Below are 24,808 nucleotides of genomic sequence, written 5' to 3' on the forward strand. Positions count from 1 at the left end.
CGGGCGAAGCAGCAAGCAGGGTCCAACCCTGTGATGAACGGCGATAAAATCTCGCTGGGGCTGTCCCCCCTCCCCACACCATTCTCAAAGGGCGTGGCTTTACGCTCAGGCACGAATCCACTGGGTATTTGCTTGAGGAAGGCGGGATTTGGCGCTTGATGGGCGCTGAGGGCGTGGCCTTCTTCCGTGGTTGTCCTCAGCGTAGGGCTCCGACCTTATGTGACGCAAACGAAGGCTGGGTGGAGCTAAGCCTGAGAGAGCCCCGCCCCCAGCGGAGGTAGCGGAGGCTGGGGGCGTGTCCTGGGCGGGGCTGTGCCCCGTGCCGCCCGGTAGTGGAGCGGTGGCCAGCGCTGGGATTACCCGGCCGCGGGATGTGAGTGTGGCCGGGGTTGGGGCACGGGGTGGGGCGCCTAAGTCCCCGGCGTTCCCAGGGGTCCCTCTTGGAGGCAGCACAGTGTGCAGGCGGCCGGACGGGGCCGCCAGGTGCGGGCCCAGGTATGGCAGGCGAGGGGTCGTTTGGTCCGGTTCTCCCAGGCCAACCCAGCGTTTTCGGTCACCCCCGGCCATTTCTCTGCAGCCGAAGGGACGGGAGCCCGTGGCCAGGCCGCGACCCGGGCGGGGGCCCGCGACATGCGCGGGTGTTACGTCTGCTCTCGGGCCCCAACAGCCTTGCGGAGGCCCCTGCAGTGGCAGCAGCTAGAGCCGCCCCTGTGTGGCAGCGGCGGAGGTTTGATGGATTGGGGAGGGGGCTGAGCTGCGCTGTGGGCCGGAGGTGACCAGCATCCCTAGCTCTGGGTTGGGCCACAATCTGCGGGAGCCCCTACCGGCTGTTTCTGGGACCCCAGCTCTCATGACCAGGACGCTTTCTTTGCTCATCTGATGAGATGCATAATCTGGATCCTTGCAACAGGTACATGATTTTTAGGAAACTGAGGCCTAGGGCCATTCAGCTGTTCCGTGTAATTGTTATAACGTGCAAGTGAGATGCCAAGGCCTTGCATTCAGACACACCTTGGTGTACATCTGCTGCTCCACAGACCCCCTGTGAGACTCCCTCCCCAAGCCTTTGATGAGATGGTGGTGCCTACTTCCCAGGACTGCTATCAGGATTGGGTTGGATAGTGCAGGGAAAGAGCCAATGCTCAGCGAGGAACTGCTATTATTGTTGCTGTTGCTAAGTGGCCCCTTTTCTGCTGCTGAAGGAGCTAGTGGTACCAGGTCAGGGCTATTTGGTAAATCAAAGCCGACTGGCACAGGGTGAGGCTGCTTCCCACACTGAGACCATCCCTATCTGTGTATTCTGTCCCTATGCACTCGGAAGGCCACATACAAGCCAGCTGTACCAGCATGTGCCCGAGACACGGTGGCCCATCGTGTACTCGCCCCGCTACAACATAACCTTCATGGGCCTGGAGAAGCTGCACCCCTTCGATGCAGGAAAATGGGGCAAGGTGATCAGCTTCCTAAAAGGTATGGAAAGCCCTTCCTTGGACCCTACATCTGCTTCTTTACCCTCTCCACTACCTTTCCCTAGAACAAACTTCAGACTCTCCTGCCAAAAGTCTTAGCCCTCAGACTGCCTTCCACCCATACTGTCAAAAGGATCTTTGCAACACAGACTTCTAAGCATGATATGTCCCTGTCTCAAGCCTTCCCTGCATCCGCATTGCTCTGGGCCTAAGTCCAGTGTCTTCCCCTGGAAGCCCAGAAGAAAGGGAGCTAAATAACAATAGACACAGGAAGCTGAAGTTTGGAGGAATCCAGTGCCCATCCCCCACAAGTTCAGAGAGTCCAAGAGGAAGAGAACTTTTGCTTCAACCCCATTGATTACCAATGGAGGAAATGTGTCCCAGAAAAGTTAGGAAACATGCCCACAGTCACATAGCTATTAAATGGCAGAGGGGGAGTCTGGAACTCAGAGCTCCAGCCTCCCCCGCTTCCTGGCTTATCCCACGGAGCAAGGTGATGCTTGCACTATTTCAGTGTGGGAAATTCAGGCATCACAGTAGGCTAGTGCAAGGATAATTCCCCTTTTTCCCTCTGTCAAGAGTGGTCTGAGAAAAGTAGGAAATATTACCTTAAGTGTTACCTGATGTAGGATGACTTATCCTTCTGATCACACCGTGGAGAAAGTCTCACTTTGGGGTTAGCCCATTTTTAACACTAAGCCCATCTCCCTTTTTAACAAATCCAGAGCAAGCCTGAGGCTCTGTGCCTTGCAGAAAATAGAATCAAATTACAAATTACAACACTGTTCTTTTTGTACTTGTTTTTTATTTCTTGTTAAATTCTATTTATGGCAAGTGATACTAATATTCTGTTTGTAGTAGTGACTAGAGTGAGTGTTCACAGAAAATATTAAGTAGAAAAGAATATAAGTCATGTGCAGTGATGGCAAGTGAGTGAAGTGAGCAGTTCTCTTGCCTTCCTGAATGCTCTATTTCCAGTTTGAGTCACTCTCCCCATTTCCCTTTCTTGGGCTCCTGTGTCACCTAATAGCCCTACAGAATGGTTCCTTGTCTTCCACACCTGGAGGCAACAGTCCTCCTGAGTTCCCTCCTTTCTCCTATGAGGATATAAATAGAAAGGAAACAGGGGCCACATGTGAAGGGTCTTGGGTATCTCTAAGAAAAGAGCTGTCCCTTGGCCTGAAAGCAGTGGGGAGCCATGGAATGGTCTGGGGTACAGTTAGGGGAGCACCTGCTGTATGTGGAACTATATGTGAGAAATGTATGTAATTAGCTGGTTTCTTTGAGGGTTGGTTTCTAAGGTTAATATTTTAAAACAGGTCCCCTAGATTCTGACCTTGTTTGTCCCTTTGATTTCCCTAAAACTCAAAGCATCATGGGCCTGTTCTCACTGCTCTAGAGCACTTTGAGCTCTTGACCTCAGTTTCTTTTTCTTTTTTTGCCACATAGAGCAAATTTTGTCTGATGTATGTGAGGGGTAGTGAAATAATGCAGTGTTTTCTAAACGTTGATCATTTACAAACCACACTTGGGACCTTGCTGTCTCTTCATATCACCTCTTCCATTATTTACTTCATATTTTTTATTGACTTAGACTTCATTTTAAAAAACTTAAACTTGTTTTAAAAGAAAACATTTCCCTGGCTGGTGTGGCTCAGTAGATTGAGTGCCAATCTGCAAACTGAAACATCGCTGGTTCAGTTCCTAATTACTTGCCTGGGTTACAGGCAGGGTCCCCAGTTGGGGGCGTGCGAGTGGCAACCTATTGATGTGTCTCTCACGCATCGATGTTTCTCTCCCTCTCTTTCTTCCTTCCTTCCCCTCTCTCTAAAAATCAAGAAATACAACTTTTTTTTTAAGGAAACATATGTCATCTAAATAGGAAAAGCAAGTTTTACTTGCCCTGAATAGAAAGTCATGGTAAAATATAAATACATTGAAAATAAGAGTATAATTCAGTTCAGGCTGATTATTGTTGCTGCAGGCTGTGAGACTGATTTTTGAGGGGTTAAAAAAGGAGATGATAATGGGTCAGGTGGGTGTTAAAGAACGGCCACACCACACTGAGCCCCCCATGATGCTATCAGAAGGTGCAGGGAGAATTGATCAGAGAGCTTGTCTCACCTTGAGAGTCAACATCATTGACCCTGTGTCATTTGCCTCTAAAAGTTGTCCAGGCACACCTGAGCTTACCTCATAACTATCAGTGACTTGGGAAGGATTGCTGTCTGCACAATGTCCAAAGTCCCCTGGCCTAAGTGCCTTGCCATTGTTCACACTGGCCTGGCAGGTGGCCCCTTCTCAGAATGCCCATAAATCAACAGCACCCACATTCTTCTAGGGCAGGGCTGACAGAGGCCAAGTCTGTAGCCTATGGGAAGGTCTGGGACTGGGCTGGGACTGGGCTGGGCCTGGCCCTCCCAGCAGGGAAGCATGGTACCTGCTTTATGGTTTCAGAAGAGAAGCTTCTGTCAGACAGCATGCTGGTAGAGGCACGGGAAGCCTCGGATGAGGACCTGCTGGTGGTGCACACAAGACGCTATCTCAACGAGCTGAAGGTACAAGGCCAAGGGCCTGGGGCTGCCACAGGCCAGGGGGGCTGCCAGCCTGTAGGAGTGGCCATGGGAGGGGCAGCTAAGCCTGGAGAAGTACAGCTCAATGGGGTTCAATTCCTGTTCATAGTTCAGGGGAAGCATGGAGTCTGTGGTCCACAAGAGAGGGAGCGAGGTGTCAGAAAAAGGCAGATACTAGGAATGGGCTAGACTGCGCTGGGGGTGGTGAGTTCCCATCGCGGAGTATGGAAGAAGGGATGTCCACTTGGTGGAGAGTGAGACTTTACAAGGATTGGGGCTTCTACATTAGTGACTTTCAGTCTGTGTTCTATGAACAGGCCTCAAAGACCCCTGCTGGAATGAGAGTCAGCTGGAGCCCAGCCCTGTCCCCATCCAATCAAAGCTGCCCTATTCTGGCTTACTTTTTACTGGACTGAAGTTTACGGTTTTGTTCTAAGACCTTCTGCTAATGACTCGTTGAAAACTGTGGGGCTAAAAACAAGTTTGAAACCCCCCAGGGCCCAGCAGGACACATAAAGAAATGGTCAGGCAGGTGGTGGTGGTTTGTGGGTGAACTGGAAAGCTGCTGGCCTTCCCAAGTAGGTGGTTGCTACTCGGCTCCACTGTAGGCCCAGCATGGCCATAATGCCTGAAGCAGAGCCAGAAACCCAGATTATTAAGTGACATTTCCTGATATCTTATTGTGACAGTTCATTTAGGATTTTAAAATCCTACCCGAAGACCAAACTGGGCCTACAGGCTACATGCTCATGACCTCTTTCTATAGGATCCCATAGCTCTCATCAGTAACTGAGGTTCTGAGGGTGGAGGCCTTCAGTCATTGTCCTTTGTGGGAGCAGAGGGGAGGCTGCATGGGAGGTCGCATGAGAGCTCGGTGCTGTTAGCCTGCCCTGGTTGGATCAGGGATGCAACAGGTTCTTTGTCCCCAAGAGATGGGAGTCCTATACACCTGAAACTATACAATGTCACTAACCAATGTCACCTTAATAAATTTAATTTAAAAAAAAATTTTAAAAGAGTGTGGGACCCCTGACCCCCAGGCTTCCCAGCTGGACTCATTTTAGCCTCAGAGCCATAGTAGATGCCAGAGGTCACCAGGACCCTTCCCGCCATACATGTTAAAGCCTGGGCCCAGAAAGAGGCCACTGCCACTCAAGGTCAACCTGGAAGGCAGGCAGGCCTGGGGGAGACACCAGGTAAAGCATCCAGTCCTGTTTTCCTAGTTCCTGGTCACAGCTACTGCTTTCCCTTCTCCCAGACTCTGGCCCAGATGTGAGAATTCTAGATGGAGTTGTGACAGCATTAACTCATGAAACAGTACCAGGAAGAAGTTGAAACCCAGCTCTTGGGAGAGAGAGCTGTGCAAGGCCTTGGCAGAAAATCCAGCACTTGGCTGCCCTGGTTTCCTGGGGCCTGGACAGGCATGATCATAGTCCATAGCCCAGGGGGTGGGCCAGGAGGACATGCCTGCCAGGGTCCAGAGAGTGAGGACTGGGTGCAAGGACAGGAGGCATTGAGTTGGGGCAAGAAGAGACCAGAACAGAGTGGGGCCAGAGTGGGATAAGGCTGGCACTTCAAGGCCCCACCCATTTTAAGGGACCCTTATAGGGTAACTATGTAGGGCCTACTCGATGCCTGGCCTTGGACTCCCAAAAGCCTGAGGGTAGTTTACTATATGATAAGTAATAATTAAATTATTCACAAGTAGATTCCCAAGTAGAAAATTGAGGTCAAGGGCAGGGGGAGAATTCAGATGCACAACTGGAAGGATTAACCAAGATGGTACGATTGAGTTCCATGTTTGACTTGGAGCTCCCTGACAGTGACAACAAAAGGAGAAACATGATGAATTCCATAGCACCTACTAAAGTGAAGTATTGTCATTCAACATCTATATCGAATACTGACTGTGTACTAGGTACAGAAAAGAAAGATAGAGTAAACAAGTTTTCCTGGTGCCATGGATTTGCATTTTCATTATGGAAGACTGAAAAATAAAGAAGTAACCACACAAAAGCACTTCAGAGAGCACCAAGGTCTATGAAGGAAGAAAAAAGGGAGGGTAACTGGATGGAGGTAAGCTCATTTAGACTGAGTGGTCATGGACGGCCTCACAGAGGAGGTAAGGTTTGAGCTGGGATTAAATGAGTAGGTGGTACAGGTGGAGCTTTGAAAAAAGAATGCAGTGTCCCAGGTTCGATTCCCAGCCAGGGTACATTCCTGGGTTGCAGGCCATAACCCCCAGCAACCACACATTGATGTTTCTCTCTCTCTCTCTCTCTCTCTCTCTCTCTCTCTCTCTCCCCCCCCTTCCCTCTCCAAAAATAAATAAATAAAATCTTTAAAAAAAAACTTTAAAAAAAAAAAAAGAAAGAAAAAAGAATGCTCCAGAGTCTCAGGCCTGAGTGGGAGGGGACTTTGCCTCCTGAAAGGGAGAAGGATGTTTTTTGAGTAGCTCGGCTGAAGGGACTGAAATACCAAAGAGGCATATGATGTGCTCAGAGAGCCCAGCAGGACCAGGCTACACCAGGTTTTGCAAGCTATGGGAGGAGTTTGGATTCTGTGGAAGAGTGATATGGTGCTATGTGCCCTTGATGCTCAGGGCATTATCTGACATCTAGGTGTTGCAGTGCTGGGGCACATAGCACCATTCACCCCACAGACATGTGCAATATTTCTTTTCTCCTTTCTGTGCTGCAGATAGCTGGGACAGTGCCCTGGAGAGTTCCTGCAGGCTTCCTAGGGCTGCTTTTTGTTGGCTGTTCTATGTGCACTGTGGAACATCCACCTTCTCCCCTGCCCCATCCTTGCTCTGTCCCCCCATCTGTGTTTCAGGCTCCATTCCTGGCCCTGCACTGGTGTGGCCTTCTGTGCTTAATAAACAGGACATTGAGGGAGACGCTGTAGTCTGATGTTTGACAGATGATATCCATTCATGGAAGCAAATGTCTTTTTAGCACCTACTGTGTACAAGGCCCAGAGGTGGCCCCACTAAAGGTGGTGGTTGAATCAGGTCAGTGCAGGGCTCTTGCCTCCTCCTGCTGACCCCAGTGACTGGTTTCCATAGGTTGTCATGTAGACTTGACATCTTGTCCTTGTGCATCTTGAGCTGGACAGTGCTTGGGACATATTTGGCCAGCATTTAGTGAACACCATACTCTGTTCTAGGTGCAGGGAGAGGGATGGAACAAAAGAGACCAAGTCCCCCTTCCATGGAGCTGGCATTTAGGTGGGGAGTCAGCTAATGACATTAAAATCAAGTCGATATAGTATCTTAGTGCACTAAGAAAGTTCTGCAGGAAACGGGGGTGGGGGAGGACTGCAGTTTGAAATAGGGGGTCATGGAGGATCTTACTGACACGTGGTCATGAACTGAGGGCAGTGAGGAAGTAGGCTATGTGCTCATCCAGGGGGACATTCCAAGCAGAAGAATGAGCAAGTGCAAAGGCCACAAGGCGGTGGTATCTCCAGCAATGGTAGGGAAGCCAATGTGGCTGGACTGGAGGGGATGGGAGGGAGACTGGTAAGAGATGGGGTCAGAAAAGGATCAGGGCCAGACCACATGGGCTTTGCATGTTGCTGTGGCTTTGCTCTGAGGGAGAAGAGAGCCAAGGAGTGTTTTAGGCAGAGGGACATGATCTGATCTCGGTTTTAACTGAATTGCTTAGCAGCTGTAATAAGAATAGTCTGTCAGACAAAAGCAGGGAGACCAGTGAGGAAGGAGGCAGTAATCATTGGGGGAGATCCTGGGCTCTCAGGCTAGGCTGGAAGCAGTGGATGAAACTACAGGATTTTCTGCTGTTCAGACTGAGTATGGGGCATGCCAGAGAAAGAAGACACGGATGCCTCAGAAATTTTGCCCTCAGTCCCGGGAAGCTTGGCCACAAATTAGGCCTAGTCACTGCCCTTATGGTGCTCTCAGTCCTGTGGGAGAAGGGGAAGCCTAGTGCCTGAAGGCAGCTGTCTCAGGAGAGTCTCTGGGGAAACAGGACCCCCAGTGTCTCTGATTCTCTCTTTATCTTACTTTTCTTCCCTGAGGGGGGCCCTCTCTCCACCCCCACCTTTTTTTTTATTGTGGTAAAGTTCATATAACATAAAATTAATCATTAACCATCTTAAAGTGTACATTTAGTGGCATTTAGTACATTTACAATGTGGTGCAACCATCACTTCTCTCTAGTTCCAAAACATGTTCATCATCCCAAAAAGAAACCCTATACCCACTAGGCAGTTGCTCCCTGTTCCTTCCTATCCTGTGGCGGGGGGACCACCATGTCACAAAAAGGTTTTGCCTTTCTGGATGTTTTATGTAGTGTACCTGAATTCATACAATATGAGATCTGTGTCTGGCTTCTTTCACTGAGCATAGTGTTTTCCAGAATCATCTACCTTGTAGCATGTGTCAGTACTCCATTCCTTATTAAGGCTGAATAACATTGCATTGTGTGGATAGGCTACATTTTGTTTATCCATTTATCAGCTAATGGACGCTTGAGTTACTTCCAGCTTTTGGCTTTTGTGCAGTATTACTATGAACATTCAGATACAAGTATTTGTTTGAGTACCTGTTTTCAATTGTTTTGGTTGTATACCTAGGAGTAGAATTGCTGAGTCATATGGTGATTCTGTTTAACTTTTTTTGTTATTAGTCTATAGGGGTTTGTTTTTTAAGTATATTTTATTGATTATGCTATTATAGCTGTCCCATATTTTCCTCCCCTTTGTACCCCTCTGCCCAGCACACTCCCCAACTCCAGCATTCCCCCACCCTTTACTTTGTGTCCATGCATTATATGTGTAAGTTCTTTGGCTTCTCCCATTTCCTATACTATTCTTAACCTCCCCCTGTCTATTTTATGCCTACCATTTATGCTTCTTATGCCCTGTACCTTATCTCCCCATTCCCCCACCCCCTGCCTCCCCAGTGATAACCCTCCATATGACCTCCATTTCTGCGGTTCTGTTCCTGTTCTAATTGTTTGCTTAGTTTTGTTTTTTTAGGTTCAGTTGTTAATAGTTGTGAGTTTTTTGTCATTTTACTGTTCATAGTTTTTGATCTTTTATTTCTTAGATAAGTCCCTTTGATATTTCATAGAATAAGGGCTTGGCAATGATGAACTCCTTTAACTTGGCCTTACCTGGGAAGCAATTTATCTGCCCTTCCATTCTAAATTATTGCTTTGCTAGATAGAGTAATCTTGGATGTAGGTCCTTGCCTTTCATGACTTTGAATATTTCTTTCCAGTCCCTTCTTGTCTGCAAGGTTTCTTTTGAGAAATCAGCTGATAGTCTTATGGGAACTCCTTTGTAAGTAATTCTTTCTTTTCCTCTTGATGCTTTGAAGATTCTCACCTTCTCTTTAATCTTAGGTAAGGTAATTAAGGTGCCTTGGAGTGCTCCTCCTTGGGTCCAACTTGTTTGGAATCTCTGAGCTTCCTGGACTTCCTGGAAGTCTATTTCTTTTGCCAGATTGGAGAAGTTTTCCTTCATTATTTGTTCAAATAAGTTTTCAACATCTTGCTCTTCCTCTTCTTCTGGCACCCATATGATTCGGATGTTGGAACGTTTCAAGTTGTCCCAGAAGTCCCTAAGCCTCTCCTAATTTTTTTGAATTCTTGTATCTTCACTCTGTTCCGGCTGGATGTTTATTTCTTCCTTCTGCTTCAAATCGTTGATTTGAGTCCCAGTTTCCTTCTCTAACACTGTTGGTTCCTTGTATATTTTTCTTTATTTACTTTGTATAGCTTTCATTTCTTCCTTCATTTTGCAACCAAACTCAATCAATTCTGTGAGCATCCACATTACCAGTCTTTTGAACTCTTCATCTGACAGATTGTCTATCTCCTTGTCACTTAGTTCTTTTTTTGGAGTTTTGATCTGTTCTTTCGTTTGGGCCATATTTCTTTGTCTTGGCACACATGATAAGTTGTAAGGGATGGAGACTTAGGTATTCACCAGGGTGGGGCAACTCTCTTTACTGTGTTGTGGTGCTGTCCTTTGATCCATTTTGAGTTAATTGTTGTACATGGTCTTAAGGTAAGCATCCAACTTCATTCTTATGCATGTCGATATCCAGTCTCCCAGCACCAGTTGGTTGAGGAGACTGTTCTTTCTCCATTGACTGGTTTTAGTACTCTTATAGATAATCAGTTGGCCATAGATGTATGTATTTATTTCTGGACTCTCAATTCTATTTAATTGATCTACCTGTGCCAATACCACAGTGTTCTGATTACTGAAGCTTTGTAGTAAGTTTTGAAATTGAAAAATGTGAGTCCTCCAACTTTGTTGTTTTTCAAGATTGTTTTCACTATTTAGGGTCCCTTGAAATTCCATACAAATTACAAGATCAGCTTCCCTGTTTCTGCAAAAAAAAAAAAAAGTGGGGGTGGCATTGGGATTTTGATAGGGATTGTGTTGAATCTTCAGATGAATTTGGAAAAGTATTGCCATTTTTACAATATTAATTAGGTCAATCCATGAACACAGAATACTTTTTCCATTTACTTAAATCTTCTTTAAGTTTTTTCATAAACAATGTTTTAGAGTTTTCATTGTGTAAGTTTTGCATCTTCTTGGTTAAGTTTATTTGCAAATATTTTAATTTTTGATGTTGTAAATGGAATTATGTTCATGATTTTGTTTCTTTTTATGATAATTATTTTATTAATAAAAGAAATATACTTTAAAGTGACTAGAGTTGCCAGACACCAAAACATTAAAAAGACATCTATACATACAGAGGACAGTCACAAAAAGTTAATTGCAAACTTCTTGCATGGCGCAGTCATTCCTGTTTTACTCCAAAATGAAAAGTGTGAACAATTTTATTTTATTTTTTTTACTTTTTTTTATTATTGTTGTTCAGTTTCAATTGTCCCCATTATTCTCCCCTGCCCTACCCACCCCCACATCCCAAATTCAATCCCCCCCACCCCCCTCCCGTTGTCTTTGTCCATTGGTCCTTCGTGCATGTTCCTTGACAACCCTTCCCCTTCTTCCGTTATCCCCCTCCCCTTGCCCCTGGGGTCACTGTCACTTTGTTCTTCATTTCAATGACTCTGATTATATTTTGCTCACTTGTTTGTTTTGTTGATTAAGTTCCACTTATGGGTGAGATCACAGTTTTTGTCTTTCACCACCTGGTTTACTTCACCTAGCGTAATGTTCTGCAGTTCCATCCATGCTGTCCCAAAGGGTAGGAGCTCCTTTTTTTCTTTCTGCTGCATAGTGTTCCATTGTGTAAATGTATCAGAGTTTTTTGATCCACTCATTTACTGGTGGGCACTTAGGCTGTTTCCAACACTTGGCTATTGTAAATTGTGCTGCTATGAACATTGGGGTGCACAGGTTCTTTTGAATTGGTGTTTCAGGATTCTTAGGGTATAATCCTAGCAGTGGAACTGCTGGGTCAAAAAGCAGTTCCATTTTTAGTTTTTTTGAGGAAATTCCATGCTGTTTTCCACAGTGGCTGCATCAGTCTGCATTCCCACCAACAGTACACTAGGGTTCCCTTTTTGTCACAGTCTCACCAGCACTTGTTGTTTGTTGATTTGTTAGTGGTGACCATTCTGACTATTGTGAAGTGGTATCTCATTGTGGTTTTAATTTGCATCTCTCTGATGGCTAGTGATGCTGAGCATCCTTTCATGTCTGTGGGCCCTCTGTATGTCCTCCTTGGAGACGTGTCTGTTCAGATCCTTTGCCCATTTGTTAATTGGGTTGTTTGTCTTCCAGGTGTGGAATTGTGTGAGTTCTTTATACATTTTGGAGATCAAACCCTCGTCTGAGGTTTCATTGGCAAATATATTTTCCCATACAGTTGGTTCCCCTTTCACTTTGCTGATGTTTTCATTAGCTGTGCAGAAGCTTTTTAATTTGATGAAGTCCCATTTTTTAGTTCTTCCTTTATACCCCTTGCTCTAGGGGACATATCTGTAAAAATATTGTTGTATGGAATATCTTCATAATTTTATTTTTGAATTGTTTGTTGTTAGTGTGTAGAAATACAGCTGCTTTTTTGTGTGCTGATCTTATGTCCTGCAACTTTGCTGAATGTATTTCTTAAGTTTAATTGGGGGGGGGGGGTGGTGTTCATGTTTGTTCTTTAGAATCTCCTATATAAAACATTGTGCCACCTGTGAATAGAGATAAATTCTACTTCTTCCTTTCCAATTGTTTCTTTGTATTTTTTTTTCTTTGTATTTCCTCATTGCTCTGGTTGGAACTTCCAGTTGAACAGAAGTGGCAAAAGTGGCAAAAGCAGTCATCTTTGCCTTGTTTCTGATCTTAGGTGGGAAAGGCTTTCCACTGAGTATGGTGTTAGCTGTGGGATTGTATGTATGTGAGAGACAAATGCCCTTTGTCATGTGGAGGGAGTTCCCTTGTATTCCTAACTTGTTGATTGATTTTATGAAAGCGTTGGATTTTGTCAGAGGCTTTTTTTTTTTTTCATTAACTAAGATGATAATGTGGGATTTTTTTCCCTTCTCTCCTTTTGCTCCCACTTCCACTGCTGGAAAGTCTGGATCCAAACCAAGCAGTTGGGGTTCTGAGTAGGGTTGCAGCCAGTCTCTTCCCTGAGAGCCGTTGTTGGCCTGGACCTCTGAGGGTGGGGGTCCACCTGAGGAAATCAGGCAGCGGGAGAGCAGTGCAGTGTTTTGGTGTTCCCACAAGGCTGCCTGGGCATGAAGCCTCTGACATATGACCATGCTCTGGAATGGGGAAGCTCCTGGGCCATGCCCTTTGGTAGGCAGTGGGTATCAGGCTGGGATAAACCTCACAGATTCACTGTAGCTCATTCATTCATTTGTTCAACACTGAGGTCAAGTTCCCTTAAGCATCAAATTCTCTGGAGGGCTTGTCATGACACAGATTGCTGGACTCCACTTCCAGTGTTTCTGATTCAGGGGGTCTGGGTTGGGCCTGAGAATGTGCATTTCTAACAAGCTCTCAGGGACCACTGTTGTTGCTGTTCTAGGAACCACACTTGGAGAAGTACAGCCCTAGAAACAGAGCCTGCAGCAGGGATTTATGTGGTACAAGGTTCCAGGTGAAACCTGTAAGAGAGTGTGGGAGGCAGAGAAGGCAAGGGAAGAAACTGGGCCTACACGTGGATTCACCAGAAGTGTGGCCTCAGCCTGACCCCATGGGGTGTGTCCTAGGAGCAGGAGGCCAGGCTCTTACAGGCTCTCCTGGGATAAAACAGTTAAGGTGGCCTTTTGAGGCGAGGGTGCAGGTAGGGATCTGGGGGGTATTGCAGGTATGAGCAACAAGCACCTACTTTGTTCCAGGCATCATATGCAGCAGGAACAAACATGTGCCTGCCCTGCCAGAGCTGGTGTCCTGTTGGGAGAGCTGACATAGAAGTATTGCTATTGTCAGGTAGAGACAAGTGCTGTTGTGCACAAAGATGAAACAAAGGCAGGGGTCAAGGGAGCTCAGGCTGGGGTACTTTACACTGGGCAGTGAGTACAGACCTCTCTAGTGTCTTCTAAAGCTCTCATTCCAGACCTAGTTGGGAGGAGTTCCTGTTTCATAGAGGAGGAGACAGGAGGCACAGGCAAGTAGAGGGCCATGCCCAAATTCATGCAGCAGTGGCAGAGCCCAGAGTTGAACCAGTGTGATTGAGGAAGACTTATGAGCCCTGTCCCTATCCTGCTCTGATCCAGCCTGTACCTCCATGCCGTTGCCTGGGGCCAGGCTGCAGGCAGATCTGGGTGGGCCCAATCCAGCCTACTGCACCTCCCAGATAAAGTGTCTGCTCCTGGCGCTGGAGCATCTATCACCCCCCAGTTTGCCCCACTCCCTCCATTTATGTCTCACTGTGGCCACTGATGGTTTTTTTCTAGAGCAGCTATATCCAACAGAACTTTCTGCAATGATGGAAATGTTCTAGAAGGATTCTGTCAGTCTAGCAGTCACTAGCCATGTGTGGCCATTAAGCACTTAAAATATTGCTTGTGTGACTGAGGAACAAAATTTTAATTTAAAAAAACTTAAAAAATTTTTTAAGTAACTTAAAATTATATGTAAGTAGCTATGTGTGGCTGGCAGTTTTTGGATTGGCTAGCTCCGGTCTAGAGTGTTGGTAAGCCACAGCACTACCTTGCACAGAAACCACGTCTGGGCTGAGAAGAAGGCCTAGCCCTGTCTTTCATGGCCAGAAGTCAAGAAATACGGACAGATGGGTGCCTTGTCCTGTGGGAGCTGGTCCCTGTGGTTGAATCCCACATGTGCTTCTGCTGACTTTATGTTTGGCCCATGTAAAATTCAGTCTCTAGCTTAGAAGTCCTCACATCTTGTCTCACAACACTGCAGCTTCACAAATATGAACCCACAATCCATATACACAGGGGTGGGTCTTGCAGCTTTCCAGCGTGCCCTAGCTCTACCACCCACCCCCTCTGGGCCCATGGTACCTCCATGTTACAGCCAGAGGGCCAGGACTTGCAGTAGGCTGGGTGGACGCCTCTCATTCAAGATAAATAATTCAGGTCCTGTAGGCCCTGCTTGTTTGAATGAGGGAGCTGAGCAAGCTTGCCCAGCCTTCAGCTATCCTCAGCCTTGCCAGCCTGGAAGGGGTGGCCACACAGGTGTTCAGTGGCAGTGCAGGCAGTCTGACAAGTATCTCCCATGTTGGCCATGTTGGCCTAACCCACAGTAGCCCATTTGTGGGCTGTTTTGTCCTGCCCTCCTGCCCCAGCCTCTCATGAGTTCCCTCCCCCACTGCCACCATACCTTCCTGGCCCTTTCCAGGCACATGCTTTTTCTGCAGGCCTCTCCAGGCCTAAATCTATAATTCTTTCCTGATTGGTGATCACAGTGGCCACACCTCCCCCCTAGTTCTCTGTCATTGGATGCCTTGGCTGTCTCAGCACCCAACTTTGCTCACTCCTTCCTGAAACCTTCTTAGTGGCTGGCCTCCTGAGCACCTGCTATCCCCCACCACCCATTCCCCATCACCCTTCTGGTCCCCAGACAGCCCTTTTTCATCCCAGTGAACTCCAGCCTGGCCTTTGCCCTTCAGTGTTGGAGTGCTGGGGTTCTGACTGTGCATCCAGATACCTCCATTCATCTGTTGTCTGTTAACTATCCCCATCTCACCTTCCCCACACCCTCATTATCTCTCACTTCCTTCCCGGGGCTGCTGCTGCTCTTCTTGATCCCCTACCTGGTTCTCCTGTTATAACTGCAGCAGTATGGGAAGTGCTATCTGAGGCTCCCTACTGCTCTGACATGACTGAGAGCCTTCGCTGGCAGACCAGCCCTATATGTCCCAGCTATACCCAGCTTCCATTGAACATGGGGACTCACTTCTCTTCCACCAGCAATAACTTTTTTACCTTGACCCCTACTGCTGGCTAACTGTTGTTCACCTTCAGTCTCTGCTTTCATGTATGTTAGTTAGTACCTCTGGAAAGCCTATATGCCCCCACCCCCGCTCAGGCCATGTTCTTCTCCATTGCAGGGCTTGTCACATTGCATATAAGCACTTTCATAGTAGGCTACAAAAAGCACCCTGACAGGAGAAGTGGTCTAGCCCCCATCTCAGAGCCTGACACCTAGAAGAAACCTGGGCCTTCTTGGCCTCCACCTGCAGTCAGTAGGAGCAGGGAGCCTGGGCCTAGATGCATTCTCAGCCAGGCAGGAGATGGTTCGGGAACTGGGTACATGGACATTTGCCAGGGACCTGGGAGGTCACTGGAATAAAGTCACAGGAAAAGCTGTGTCCTTATTTCGGTGCATATGCCTTTTAGGTTCCCCAGCTCCTCCTGCCTCAGTAACTGGAGAGGGGGCAGGATGCCTGTTTTGAAAGGAGGTCCAGTTCTCAGTGGATAAAGAGGCCATGCTTTGCTGGGGGAGCAGGACACCTGGACTCTGTCAGTGAGGCAACATGTGACCTCAGCAAGAAAGATCCTCTCTGTCCTCTTCTGTACAGTGAGTGGGAGGGGCCTGTCGGAGTCCTCAGCTCTTGTTTGGGGCACAAGAGGGCAGCCAAGGGCTTTGGAGCACTGAGGGATGTGTTCCAACTGAGCTTTAAGAGAACATGCTGTGTAAAATGTTCTTTATTGAGCCCAAAGCTTGGTGGGATTCAGACCTGTGGGGGGTTCTTGTTTCTTACCAAAGTAACTGCACTTGACCCAGAGTTTGCCCAAGGCACTTTGAAGTTGGCATTAGAGGAAATCTGATTTCCCAGCTGCTGCCTCCTAGCTTTGGGCGTGGCAGTGGAAGGCCAATGGTCTGCGTCTCTTTCCACAGTGGTCCTTTGCTGTTGCCACCATCACAGAAATACCCCCTCTCATCTTTCTCCCCAACTTCCTTGTTCAGAGGAAGGTGCTGAAGCCCCTTCGGATCCAGACAGGAGGAACCATAATGGTAGGTGAGGAGGCAAGTGGGATGCAGGCTGGGCTGGGGACCCTTCCACCTGCTTCCTTCCCACCTCTGGGCCTTTGCCCATCCTGACCTCTCCATCTGGAATGCCCTCCTCTCACGTAGTAGTTGAACAAAATCCTAAATATTCCTCAAAGCCCAGCAATAATGACTGTTTCTCAAAGCTTTCCCCATCCCAGGACATTGGAATTCATTGTTTTTTTCCCCCAGGGAACTCCTGGTTGAGTTACTGTATTTGCAGGTATATAAGATATATCCCATCCCCCAGAGATATATCCTAAAAGAATTGCTCCAATGTATCAGATTTAAGATGGAAAAGCAAACCTCCGTGACTTCAGTGATGGATGGAGCTCCCTCTCTCCCCATCATGGGTGTGGCAATGAACACTCCTGGCAAAATTAGGTTTCCTGTCCTCTGTGTAGTTTTCTTTAAAATTAGCCACAGGAACATTTCAGATTTCAATGGTCAATGGTCTAATTCAGACCTGGATAAATACCTGTTGATCCCTATAGTTTTCCTTTTAGCTTGCAAATTTATATGTTTTTTAGTTTATTAGCGTATTACTGCACACCCCAAAACTTTGATTTCCTATGGGATTTCAGTATTCAGTCTACTCTATTTCCATGAGCAAAAACTTGTCTGTTTTCTCTTTGAAAACCTCATTAAAGTCATTGTCAGTTTATGATTCTTCTAGTTCCCTCACAAAATTGCAAAGGGGATTATGCGCTGCGCGTCCTAAATGCCAACCCATCTGGCACTGGCTACTGGGACTGCATTTGCCCCAGGGGTGGGTGCCTCCTGTAGCCTCACCTCAGAGCTGGCTAGAAGCACCATTTATGGGATGAATAAGCAAGTCAGTGAATGAGTGAGGAGTGAGTGGAGAGGGTTGCCTTGCCCTTTACCCTGTGCTTATCTCCCAGGCAGGGAAGCTGGCAGTGGAGCGAGGCTGGGCCATCAATGTGGGTAAGTGCCCCGTCTGGGGAAGCTGGCCTGTTAGGGCCTGGGGGCTGGGAGGGCCCAAAGGGACCTGGAGGAAGCAGCTGTGAGCTCAGAAGCTCTGGTGCCTGGGAGGGACCAATCAATGCCTCCGTCTGGCACGGAATCTTTGTCTAAAAGAGTTCTCCAGGTTGCTTCCCAGTCCCACTTTTGCATACTTCCAGTGATGGGGAACTCACTCTCCCAGAAAGCCTGTGCCATCCGTGGGCAGCTCTGCATGGGACTGAAACCTGCAGAGGTTTCAGCAGCTACCCCAAAAGGCTCCATCAACCTCTGGGGGCCAGGATAGTCTGCAGGGGCTTGGTCATGTCATGGTGGGTGGACAGGCCCAAGATCAATATCACTTTGTTCTCAGGGGCCTTGAGGGCCATCATTCCTCAGTCCCCTGGCCTTTCCCACAAGATTGGCTCAAGGGATGGCTGCACCCATGGTCTTCTTCACCCTTATCAGTGTCCCTCATGGAGGCTTGGCATGTCACAGTTTGTGAAGCCCTGTTCTTGTCCAGCCTCTTGTCTGAGCTGGGTGTTATCGTTCAGTCCAATTTTTTTCGATGAGAACATGGACCTTGAGAGAGGACTAGTAGCTTGCTCAGAGCCCCATTGCTTCTCCCCCAACCCCCACCTTGGGCTGTGAGCACTGGAAGGCCAGGGGCTGGATCTCTTCCACCTTGGTATGTCCAGGTACCCATCATTAGGCCTGGCTTAACCATGATGTTATGATGCTCTGCTGAACAAATGAATGAATGACACTTGCCATGGGTTTCTGTAGGGTTCCCAAGAGGACCCAGGCCCTTCCCTCATGGAAGGTGTTATGGCCTGGAAGAGGTTAAGAGCCCAGATCCTGGTCTATCCCTTGGTTTGAATCTTCATTTGGCCATTAGCTAGCTGTGTGACACAGGGCAAGTTGCTGACCCTCTCTGTGCCTCAGGTTCTGAATCTAAAATGGAGATGATGACAATAATGCTACCTGCTAGGGCTATACAGAGACTTCAGTGAACTTAGTGCCTGGTTAGGAGTTCACTGTTGACTGTTATCTCATCATTATGACCCAATGACCGCCTCTTAAGTGGTGCAAGAGGCAAGTCCCAGCATCTGTGGGCCCTGGCTTTACACTGCCAGCTGAGACAGTGTGGGCTCAACTTCAGAAGCTCTGCAGCTCAGGTTCTTATAGGGGTTGCAGGGGAATGGTTTCCATGGTCACTGAGACTCTGAGGCTATGGTCTTGGGGTTGAGGGGTAAAGGAGGCTGGATCCCAGCTTCCAGGACCCTCACCGTTGCCATGGGCAGCCATGACCAGCAGACTGTGCCCTGTCTGATGTCCCCTTCTACCATCCTGCAGAATCTAGGTGGTCCCAAAGTAAACCTGCCCCCAGAGCCCCACCATCCTTTTTTGGCAGGAGGACTCATGTGTGGGCAGGCCCAGCTCTGTGGTGACTCACTACCTTAGGAAGGATGAGCTCCCTTCCCCTGAGGGGTGTGAGTGGGCATTGGGGCCAACTTATTGGGACAACCTAAGGGGTTTCTTTCTCTGACATGGGTGGCTGTGATGGCAAAGCTGCCTCCTGACCTAGGGAGGGGGGGGTGACATATCTAGGCACAAAGTTCACTTTTCCAACTTGGAGTCCCAGGAGATCTTCCTGGGAGCTGAGCAGGAAGGGACCCTTGGGAGGCCAGGGGGCGGGCATGCACCTGGGTCTAGCCTTAAGCCTGGCCCTGACCATACCACGTCTGTCCTTTTGTAGGTGGTGGCTTCCATCACTGTTCCAGTGACCGGGGCGGGGGCTTCTGTGCCTATGCGGACATCACACTCACCATCAAGGTGCGCAGGAGAGCACCTGGGGACTTACCTTCAAGAGCCCTTCCTGGAATCCCCCTGCCATTCCCGGTTTTGTGTTCTCACCCTACATTATAAAGAAAGCAACTGAGCCTCAGAAGGGGAGGAAGCTCCTACATTGCTCAGCCAGGCTTGGGCTCAAACCCAGACCTGACACTCTCTTCTGTGGGGTTATATTATAGTAGCCCCACAGGAGGGAGGTATTATAGCCTTCAACAATGGCAGGGGATGGAGGGAGCAGCAGCCATATAAGAAGGGAATTGTTGAAGAAGAGTGAGAAGGAGATAGAAATAATAATGACCACAATAATACTGATGGCATTAACTACAGGCTCAAGCTTATGCCAGCCACTGTTCTCCATGGCTCACTTCAATTTATCCTCATATATTACAGATGAGGAAACTGAGGCCCAGAGAGGTGAGTTCACACAGCCAGAAGGTGCAGAGCTGGCCTTGGCCTCCATGTCTATAGGACCCTAGAGCTCCCCCTGACCACCCTGTGCCTGACCTTGGGCTGGGTGTCAGGAACAGGCCATCATGGTCCCTGTTCTCACAGGGCACACAGACTAATGGGGGTGGGGGGGCAGGTCAGCAGACCCTGGCTGTCAGAGGAGGAGACACATAGCAGACCTTCCTAGAGGCTGGAGGGAGGGGAAGGAGGCATGAGGACATGGAGTTGCAGGAAGGCAAATATTGTAGAATAAAGTTCCAGACCCAGTTTTGAGGGGAGGTCCCCCCTTGTCTAGCCCCCACATATTTCCTCAGGATTCCTGGGCTGTCATTGGGGGCCAGCCTCACTCCCCTGCTTACCTACCTCCTGACTTCCAGCCCTTCATGGCACAGAACAGGCCCCTTCCTCCAGGGAGCCTTCCTGACCATGCAGACATGCTTCCCTGGAGCTACAAGTCCTGCTGGGCATGTGATGGGTTAGCCCAGTTCTGAAAGCCCACAGCATATATGGCCTCCTGCCCTGGCCCCTCACCAATTGGGAGTCCTGAGGGGCCATGTCTTCTGTGGGTCCTTACATCTTCCCTCTCCTCCCCTGGGCAGTTTCTGTTTGAGCGAGTGGAGGGCATCGCCAAGGCCACCATTGTGGATCTCGATGCCCATCAGGTGAGTGCCCTGTGGGGACTGGGTTCTCATGGGTCCCCCTCCTCAGGCCCCCTTTGCATGCTCCCCGTCAACATCTCTCATGCAGCCCTGCACTGTGGAACCCCCGCCCCCCCCAACCCTGGGAACAGCCCTGAGCCCCAAGGCAGACTTCTGCCACCTTCGTCCTGATCCATCCCACTCCCTGTGTCTGGACAGAGAGGCTGGAAGCAAAGGGCCCTTCTTTCTCCTTCTGCAACCCTCTCAGCCCAGTCAGGGTGGCTGGTCCTCTTCAATGCTCCTATCAAACCTGAAGGTGCTCCCTCCCTTCTCCTGACTGTCCCCGAAAGGCAGGCTTAGGGTTCTTCCTAAACCCAGTTTGGCAGTGCTGTTCTTGCACTCTAAACCCCTCAGTGGCTTCCACAGTCACTTTGCACAGGGCTGAGAAGTACTGCAGACCAGCCCCTCAGGGAAATGCTCAATCATACCAGTTCAGGGTTCCTTGGCTCCAAGGCAACTGCCTGCAGGGAAAGCATCAGGACTTGAAACTCAGGTCTGGCTCCTCTGGTGAAAGACAAGTCAGGGCATCCATAGGCTCTTGAAGGCCCCTCCCACACCTGTGCTGCTGTAGCTTTGTGAAGGTCCTGCACCCTGCTTCAAGGTCATGTGACACTGAGCTTCTGAACCAAGTCACATGAGTACAGCTTTTTGCAGTTTGTTTCACATCCCTGATCCCAGCCAATTCTGCTACAGACTTGAGAGGGTGGTAGAGCCAGGTTTCCTGCCTTGTTTCCTGGAGAAGAAAATGACAGGGCCAGGGCTTGCTTAAGGTCACACTGGAAGGTCATGGGGCCAGGTTTTGAGGTTGAATCCCAGCTTTGTCACTTAACAGCCATGAGATCCTCTGCTCCAAGGACAAACCACACTGCTCAGGCATGGGGTCAGGGGGTCAGGGAGGGTGGGTCCTGGGTGGGGTGGTCTTGGCTTTGCTGAGGGCACCTACCTGCAAGTGGCTTTCACGTTCTCCCCACAGGGCAATGGGCACGAGCGGGACTTCATGGGTGACAAGCGTGTGTACATCATGGACGTCTACAATCGCCATATCTACCCTGGGGATCGCTTTGCCAAGCGTAAGCTGCTCCCCACCCCCCAGTCCTAAGTGCACTCTCGAATGGATGGGACTCTCCCTCCTGAGTATTTCCTGTGTGCTGGGCCCTGCAGAATTCACTTCGTGTATTCTCAGCATCTCTGCAAGTTGGGAATTGTTCCCATTGCACAGATGAGGAAACAGACCGAAAGAAGGCACTTGACCCACACAAGATCGCATTAGCCTGTCTAATAAACATATGTGTGGGTCCTTATATTGGGGGTAGCCATCAGGAGGATAAAAATCTTAGGTATGTGTCTGTCTGTCAGTGGAAGAGATGAGAAAGAAACAAAGGGGATAATACGATAAATAGGGTATTCCAAATAAGACAGCAGAAATTAGTTCAAATATAATAGTTGTTAAAATAAGTGCAGGCAGGTTAAAGTTGACAATCTAAAGGCAGAGATGCTCAGATCAGCTGTGAAAGTACAGGGACCTGCTCACTTTGTGAGTAGGGGGCACTTTTGCTGGTAGGGCTAGTGAGTGAGTCTGCTTTGAGTAGTCAGCGGCCGGTGTGGCCCAAGGGACCAGTTTCTGAGCTGAATCCTGAAGGTGTTGGATTTGGACCTGGGGGCACAACATGGCATCCATGTGTCTGGGCACGGGCTCCAGGAAGCAGTGAGAGCAGATGTCTGACACCCGTCTCTGAGTCTGCAGGGCAAAGTGTTTTATCTTCAGTTCCCCTTCTCTCCTTTGGGCCCCTGCTTTGCAGCTATTGGTGCTCTTTTTAGCTTACTTGGGGTGAAAGGAGAGCCTGAGCAGTGCTGGAGTCAGACCATTGTTTAGGCCTGCCTGGGGCGCTCACAGGGACCCAGGCCATCTTTGCCCTCTTGAGTCTCAGTTTCTCTTCTCTGCACATTGGGGGTACTCCTGTATCCCTCTTAGAGGCCATCAGGCGGAAGGTGGAGCTGGAGTGGGGCACAGAAGATGATGAGTACCTGGGTAAAGTGGAGAGGAACCTTGAGAAAGCCCTTCAGGAGCATCCTCCCGATGTGGTGGTGTACAACGCGGGCACTGACGTCCTCGAGGGTGACCGCCTTGGGGGACTGTCCATTAGCCCACAGGTATGTCCTGACCCTGGAGGGCAGGGGAGGGTCAGCTCTGCAGACTCTGCAGCAGCAGGACAGGTGGACCACACTGGTGTTTCTCCTGATATCAGAGAGGGGGTGGGTGTAAGTAGCAGGACTCTCAATACCACGAGGATCAAGGTGTGTCTGAGCCAGCCTTCCCAATCTCCCCACAGGGCATCGTGAAGCGAGATGAACTGGTGTTCCGGGTGGTCCGTGCCCACCAGGTGCCCATCCTCATGGTGACCTCAGGCGGGTACCAGAAGCGTACAGCCCGCATCATTGCTGACTCCATCCTTAATTTGTATGCCCTGGGGTTCATTGGTCCTGAGTCACCCAGTGTCTCAGCACAGAACTCAGACACGCCTCTGCTACTCCAGGAGGTGCCCTGACTGCACTGCCCTTCTGAGTGGCTCCCTGACTGCCTCCCACCCGCCGCCCTCCTCAGTGCTTCTTCGTTTCTAACCACACGGGATGGTAGGGGCAGCTGCCAGGGGCCCAGGGCCTGTCCCTGATTGGGCCTGCCTTAGGGGCCTGGTAGGCTGCTCCTCTGCTCTCCCCACGGGATGTCGGAGGATCTCCAGGCCCCTCTGTGGGAGGGAGCAGAAGGCAGTCCCTGGAAGACAGCCCACGGGATCACAGCTCTGACCAAGCCCTGGGGAAGCAGGTAGCTCACCCAAGGGAAGAGGAGGGTAGGTGAGTCTCTGGGGGCTGCAGGGAGGGCTCCTGGGGGTCAGGGTACTTTGGTTGTCAAAAATGTCAGATCCATGTCAGACCAAGGAAGCTTCCATCTCTACCATGGTTGAGCCTCTCCCTCTTAAGACCTGCAATTTGCTCCCCTTCTTGTCTCAGGCAGGGCATGAGGAGCTGGGGACAACATGTGGGTGGGACTGAGAGCTGGGTATGGAGGCCAGGACTCTTGGAGGGATCCTGAATTCCTGGCCAGTAGGCAGGAGCCCTGGTTCTAGATGTGAGGGGTGGCAGGGAAGGGGGTTCAGGTGGGTTTTTCCCTTCTGGCATTTCCTTTCGATAACACAAGGACTGGGCCTGCCCTCTGAGCCCCTCAGTGATGATAAGTGATAGAGAGGCCTGAGGAGCCCCAAATCCCTGCTTCCACAGTGGTCTCACCTGTTCAGGGGGTGGGGCAGTTTCAGGAAGAACACTTGGCCCAGGGCCTCAGCAACAGAGGCATAATGGGGCTGTTGACCCCAATGTGGAGGGGGCAGAGGAAAATGAGGCCCGGACAGGGAAATTTTGGATGGGGCAGGTGGCCAAGGTAGGTCCTGCAGGGACTGAGGCCCCAGGTAGGGACTGAAGCATTGGCGAGGCCACACTGGGATTTCTGGACAGAGAGCAGAGGGCTTCCACCCTGGCCTACAGGTTACATGGCAAGGGGCTGGGGCAGGGCCCTGGGTAGAGCTGCAGCCTCCACTGGCCTCACCCAAATTCCCCGAGGCCCTGATCACGCACTGTGTCCATGGTCCCGCGGCTCTGCTCTGAAGGGGCCTCGTAGGCCTCACAGGAAGCTGGGCTGGGGGAGCATCCACTCCTCCATTTCCTGGGTGTGTTCCTAGTGGACAAAGGTGGGGCTAGAGAGGTGTCTCAGTCCCAGATCAAGTCCACATATGGGACTCGGATTCATTATCACCTGGGGGTGTTCCTGCAGTCTCCCACTTTCTCCCTCACACTCCCTTGCCACTCCCTCTGCTGGAGCAGGGGTGAGGTGGGGTAAAAGTTCCAAGATCACGGACTGTCAAAAATGCTGACCTTCTGGACAAGACCTGAGGTGTTATGCACTCGGACCTCCCGCCTTTGTCATTGGTTTCTCTGTATCTGACTTGAGAGCCCTAAATTCCCGTCATCTCCAATGCAGCCTCTGACATCTGGGGAAAGGTTGTGATGTGGCTCATCACTGTTGAGCTCCTGTTTGTAGAGAACCATAAAGGCTTTTGATTGGACCTAGTCACTGTGTGTTCTTGAGATGAAGAATCCCTCCCTCCTAAGAATTAAAGGGGATAAAAATTTAACATGCACATAGCACAAGGCATGGCATGAGGCAGCTGCCCAAGAAATGATAGTATTTTATTTCATCCACCAAGTCCTATAAAGTAGGTCATTATTCCCATTTTAATATGACACAACTGAGAGTCAGTGAGCAATTAAACCCAATCCGCATGCACATCTAGTGAGTGTAGCACCAAGTTTAAGCCTAGCTCTGGTGGATTGCAAAGTGTGTATCTCA

The 24,808-nt window shown here is 49.3% G+C and overlaps 1 protein-coding gene across 4 annotated transcripts; it reads left to right on the forward strand.

Annotated features, from left to right (window-relative positions):
• Positions 1 to 269: 269 nt before the first annotated feature.
• On the forward strand, positions 270 to 24,528 carry HDAC11 (histone deacetylase 11). Of its 4 annotated transcripts, none has more exons than XM_028505019.2 (10): positions 270 to 373; positions 1,322 to 1,470; positions 3,927 to 4,027; positions 16,304 to 16,420; positions 17,356 to 17,398; positions 19,173 to 19,249; positions 20,314 to 20,376; positions 21,386 to 21,482; positions 22,385 to 22,563; positions 22,743 to 24,528. In XM_028505019.2, coding segments are annotated over exons 1-10 (1,044 nt in total). In that variant the 5' UTR covers positions 270 to 371; the 3' UTR covers positions 22,959 to 24,528. The 4 variants fall into 4 exon arrangements, with proteins under 4 accessions (XP_028360820.1, XP_028360822.1, XP_035874204.1 ...); XM_028505021.2 differs by having other exon boundaries at positions 279 to 495; XM_028505018.2 differs by lacking the exon at positions 270 to 373 and adding an exon at positions 528 to 910.
• Positions 24,529 to 24,808: the final 280 nt, after the last annotated feature.

The sequence above is a fragment of the Phyllostomus discolor genome, chromosome 2 (assembly GCF_004126475.2).
Source record: "Phyllostomus discolor isolate MPI-MPIP mPhyDis1 chromosome 2, mPhyDis1.pri.v3, whole genome shotgun sequence".
Lineage (NCBI taxonomy): Eukaryota > Metazoa > Chordata > Mammalia > Chiroptera > Phyllostomidae > Phyllostomus > Phyllostomus discolor.

What these genes read in the sequence shown, in the direction of transcription:
- HDAC11 (XM_028505018.2), top strand. Translation starts at nt 885, where the DNA reads ATGCATAATCTGGATCCTTGCAACAG. An exon ending in AGGCTGGGCCATCAATGTGG is followed by an intron (nt 17,399 to 19,172) that starts GTAAGTGCCCCG and finishes GTCCTTTTGTAG; the next exon opens with GTGGTGGCTTCCATCACTGT. An exon ending in TGGGGATCGCTTTGCCAAGC is followed by an intron (nt 21,483 to 22,384) that starts GTAAGCTGCTCC and finishes TATCCCTCTTAG; the next exon opens with AGGCCATCAGGCGGAAGGTG.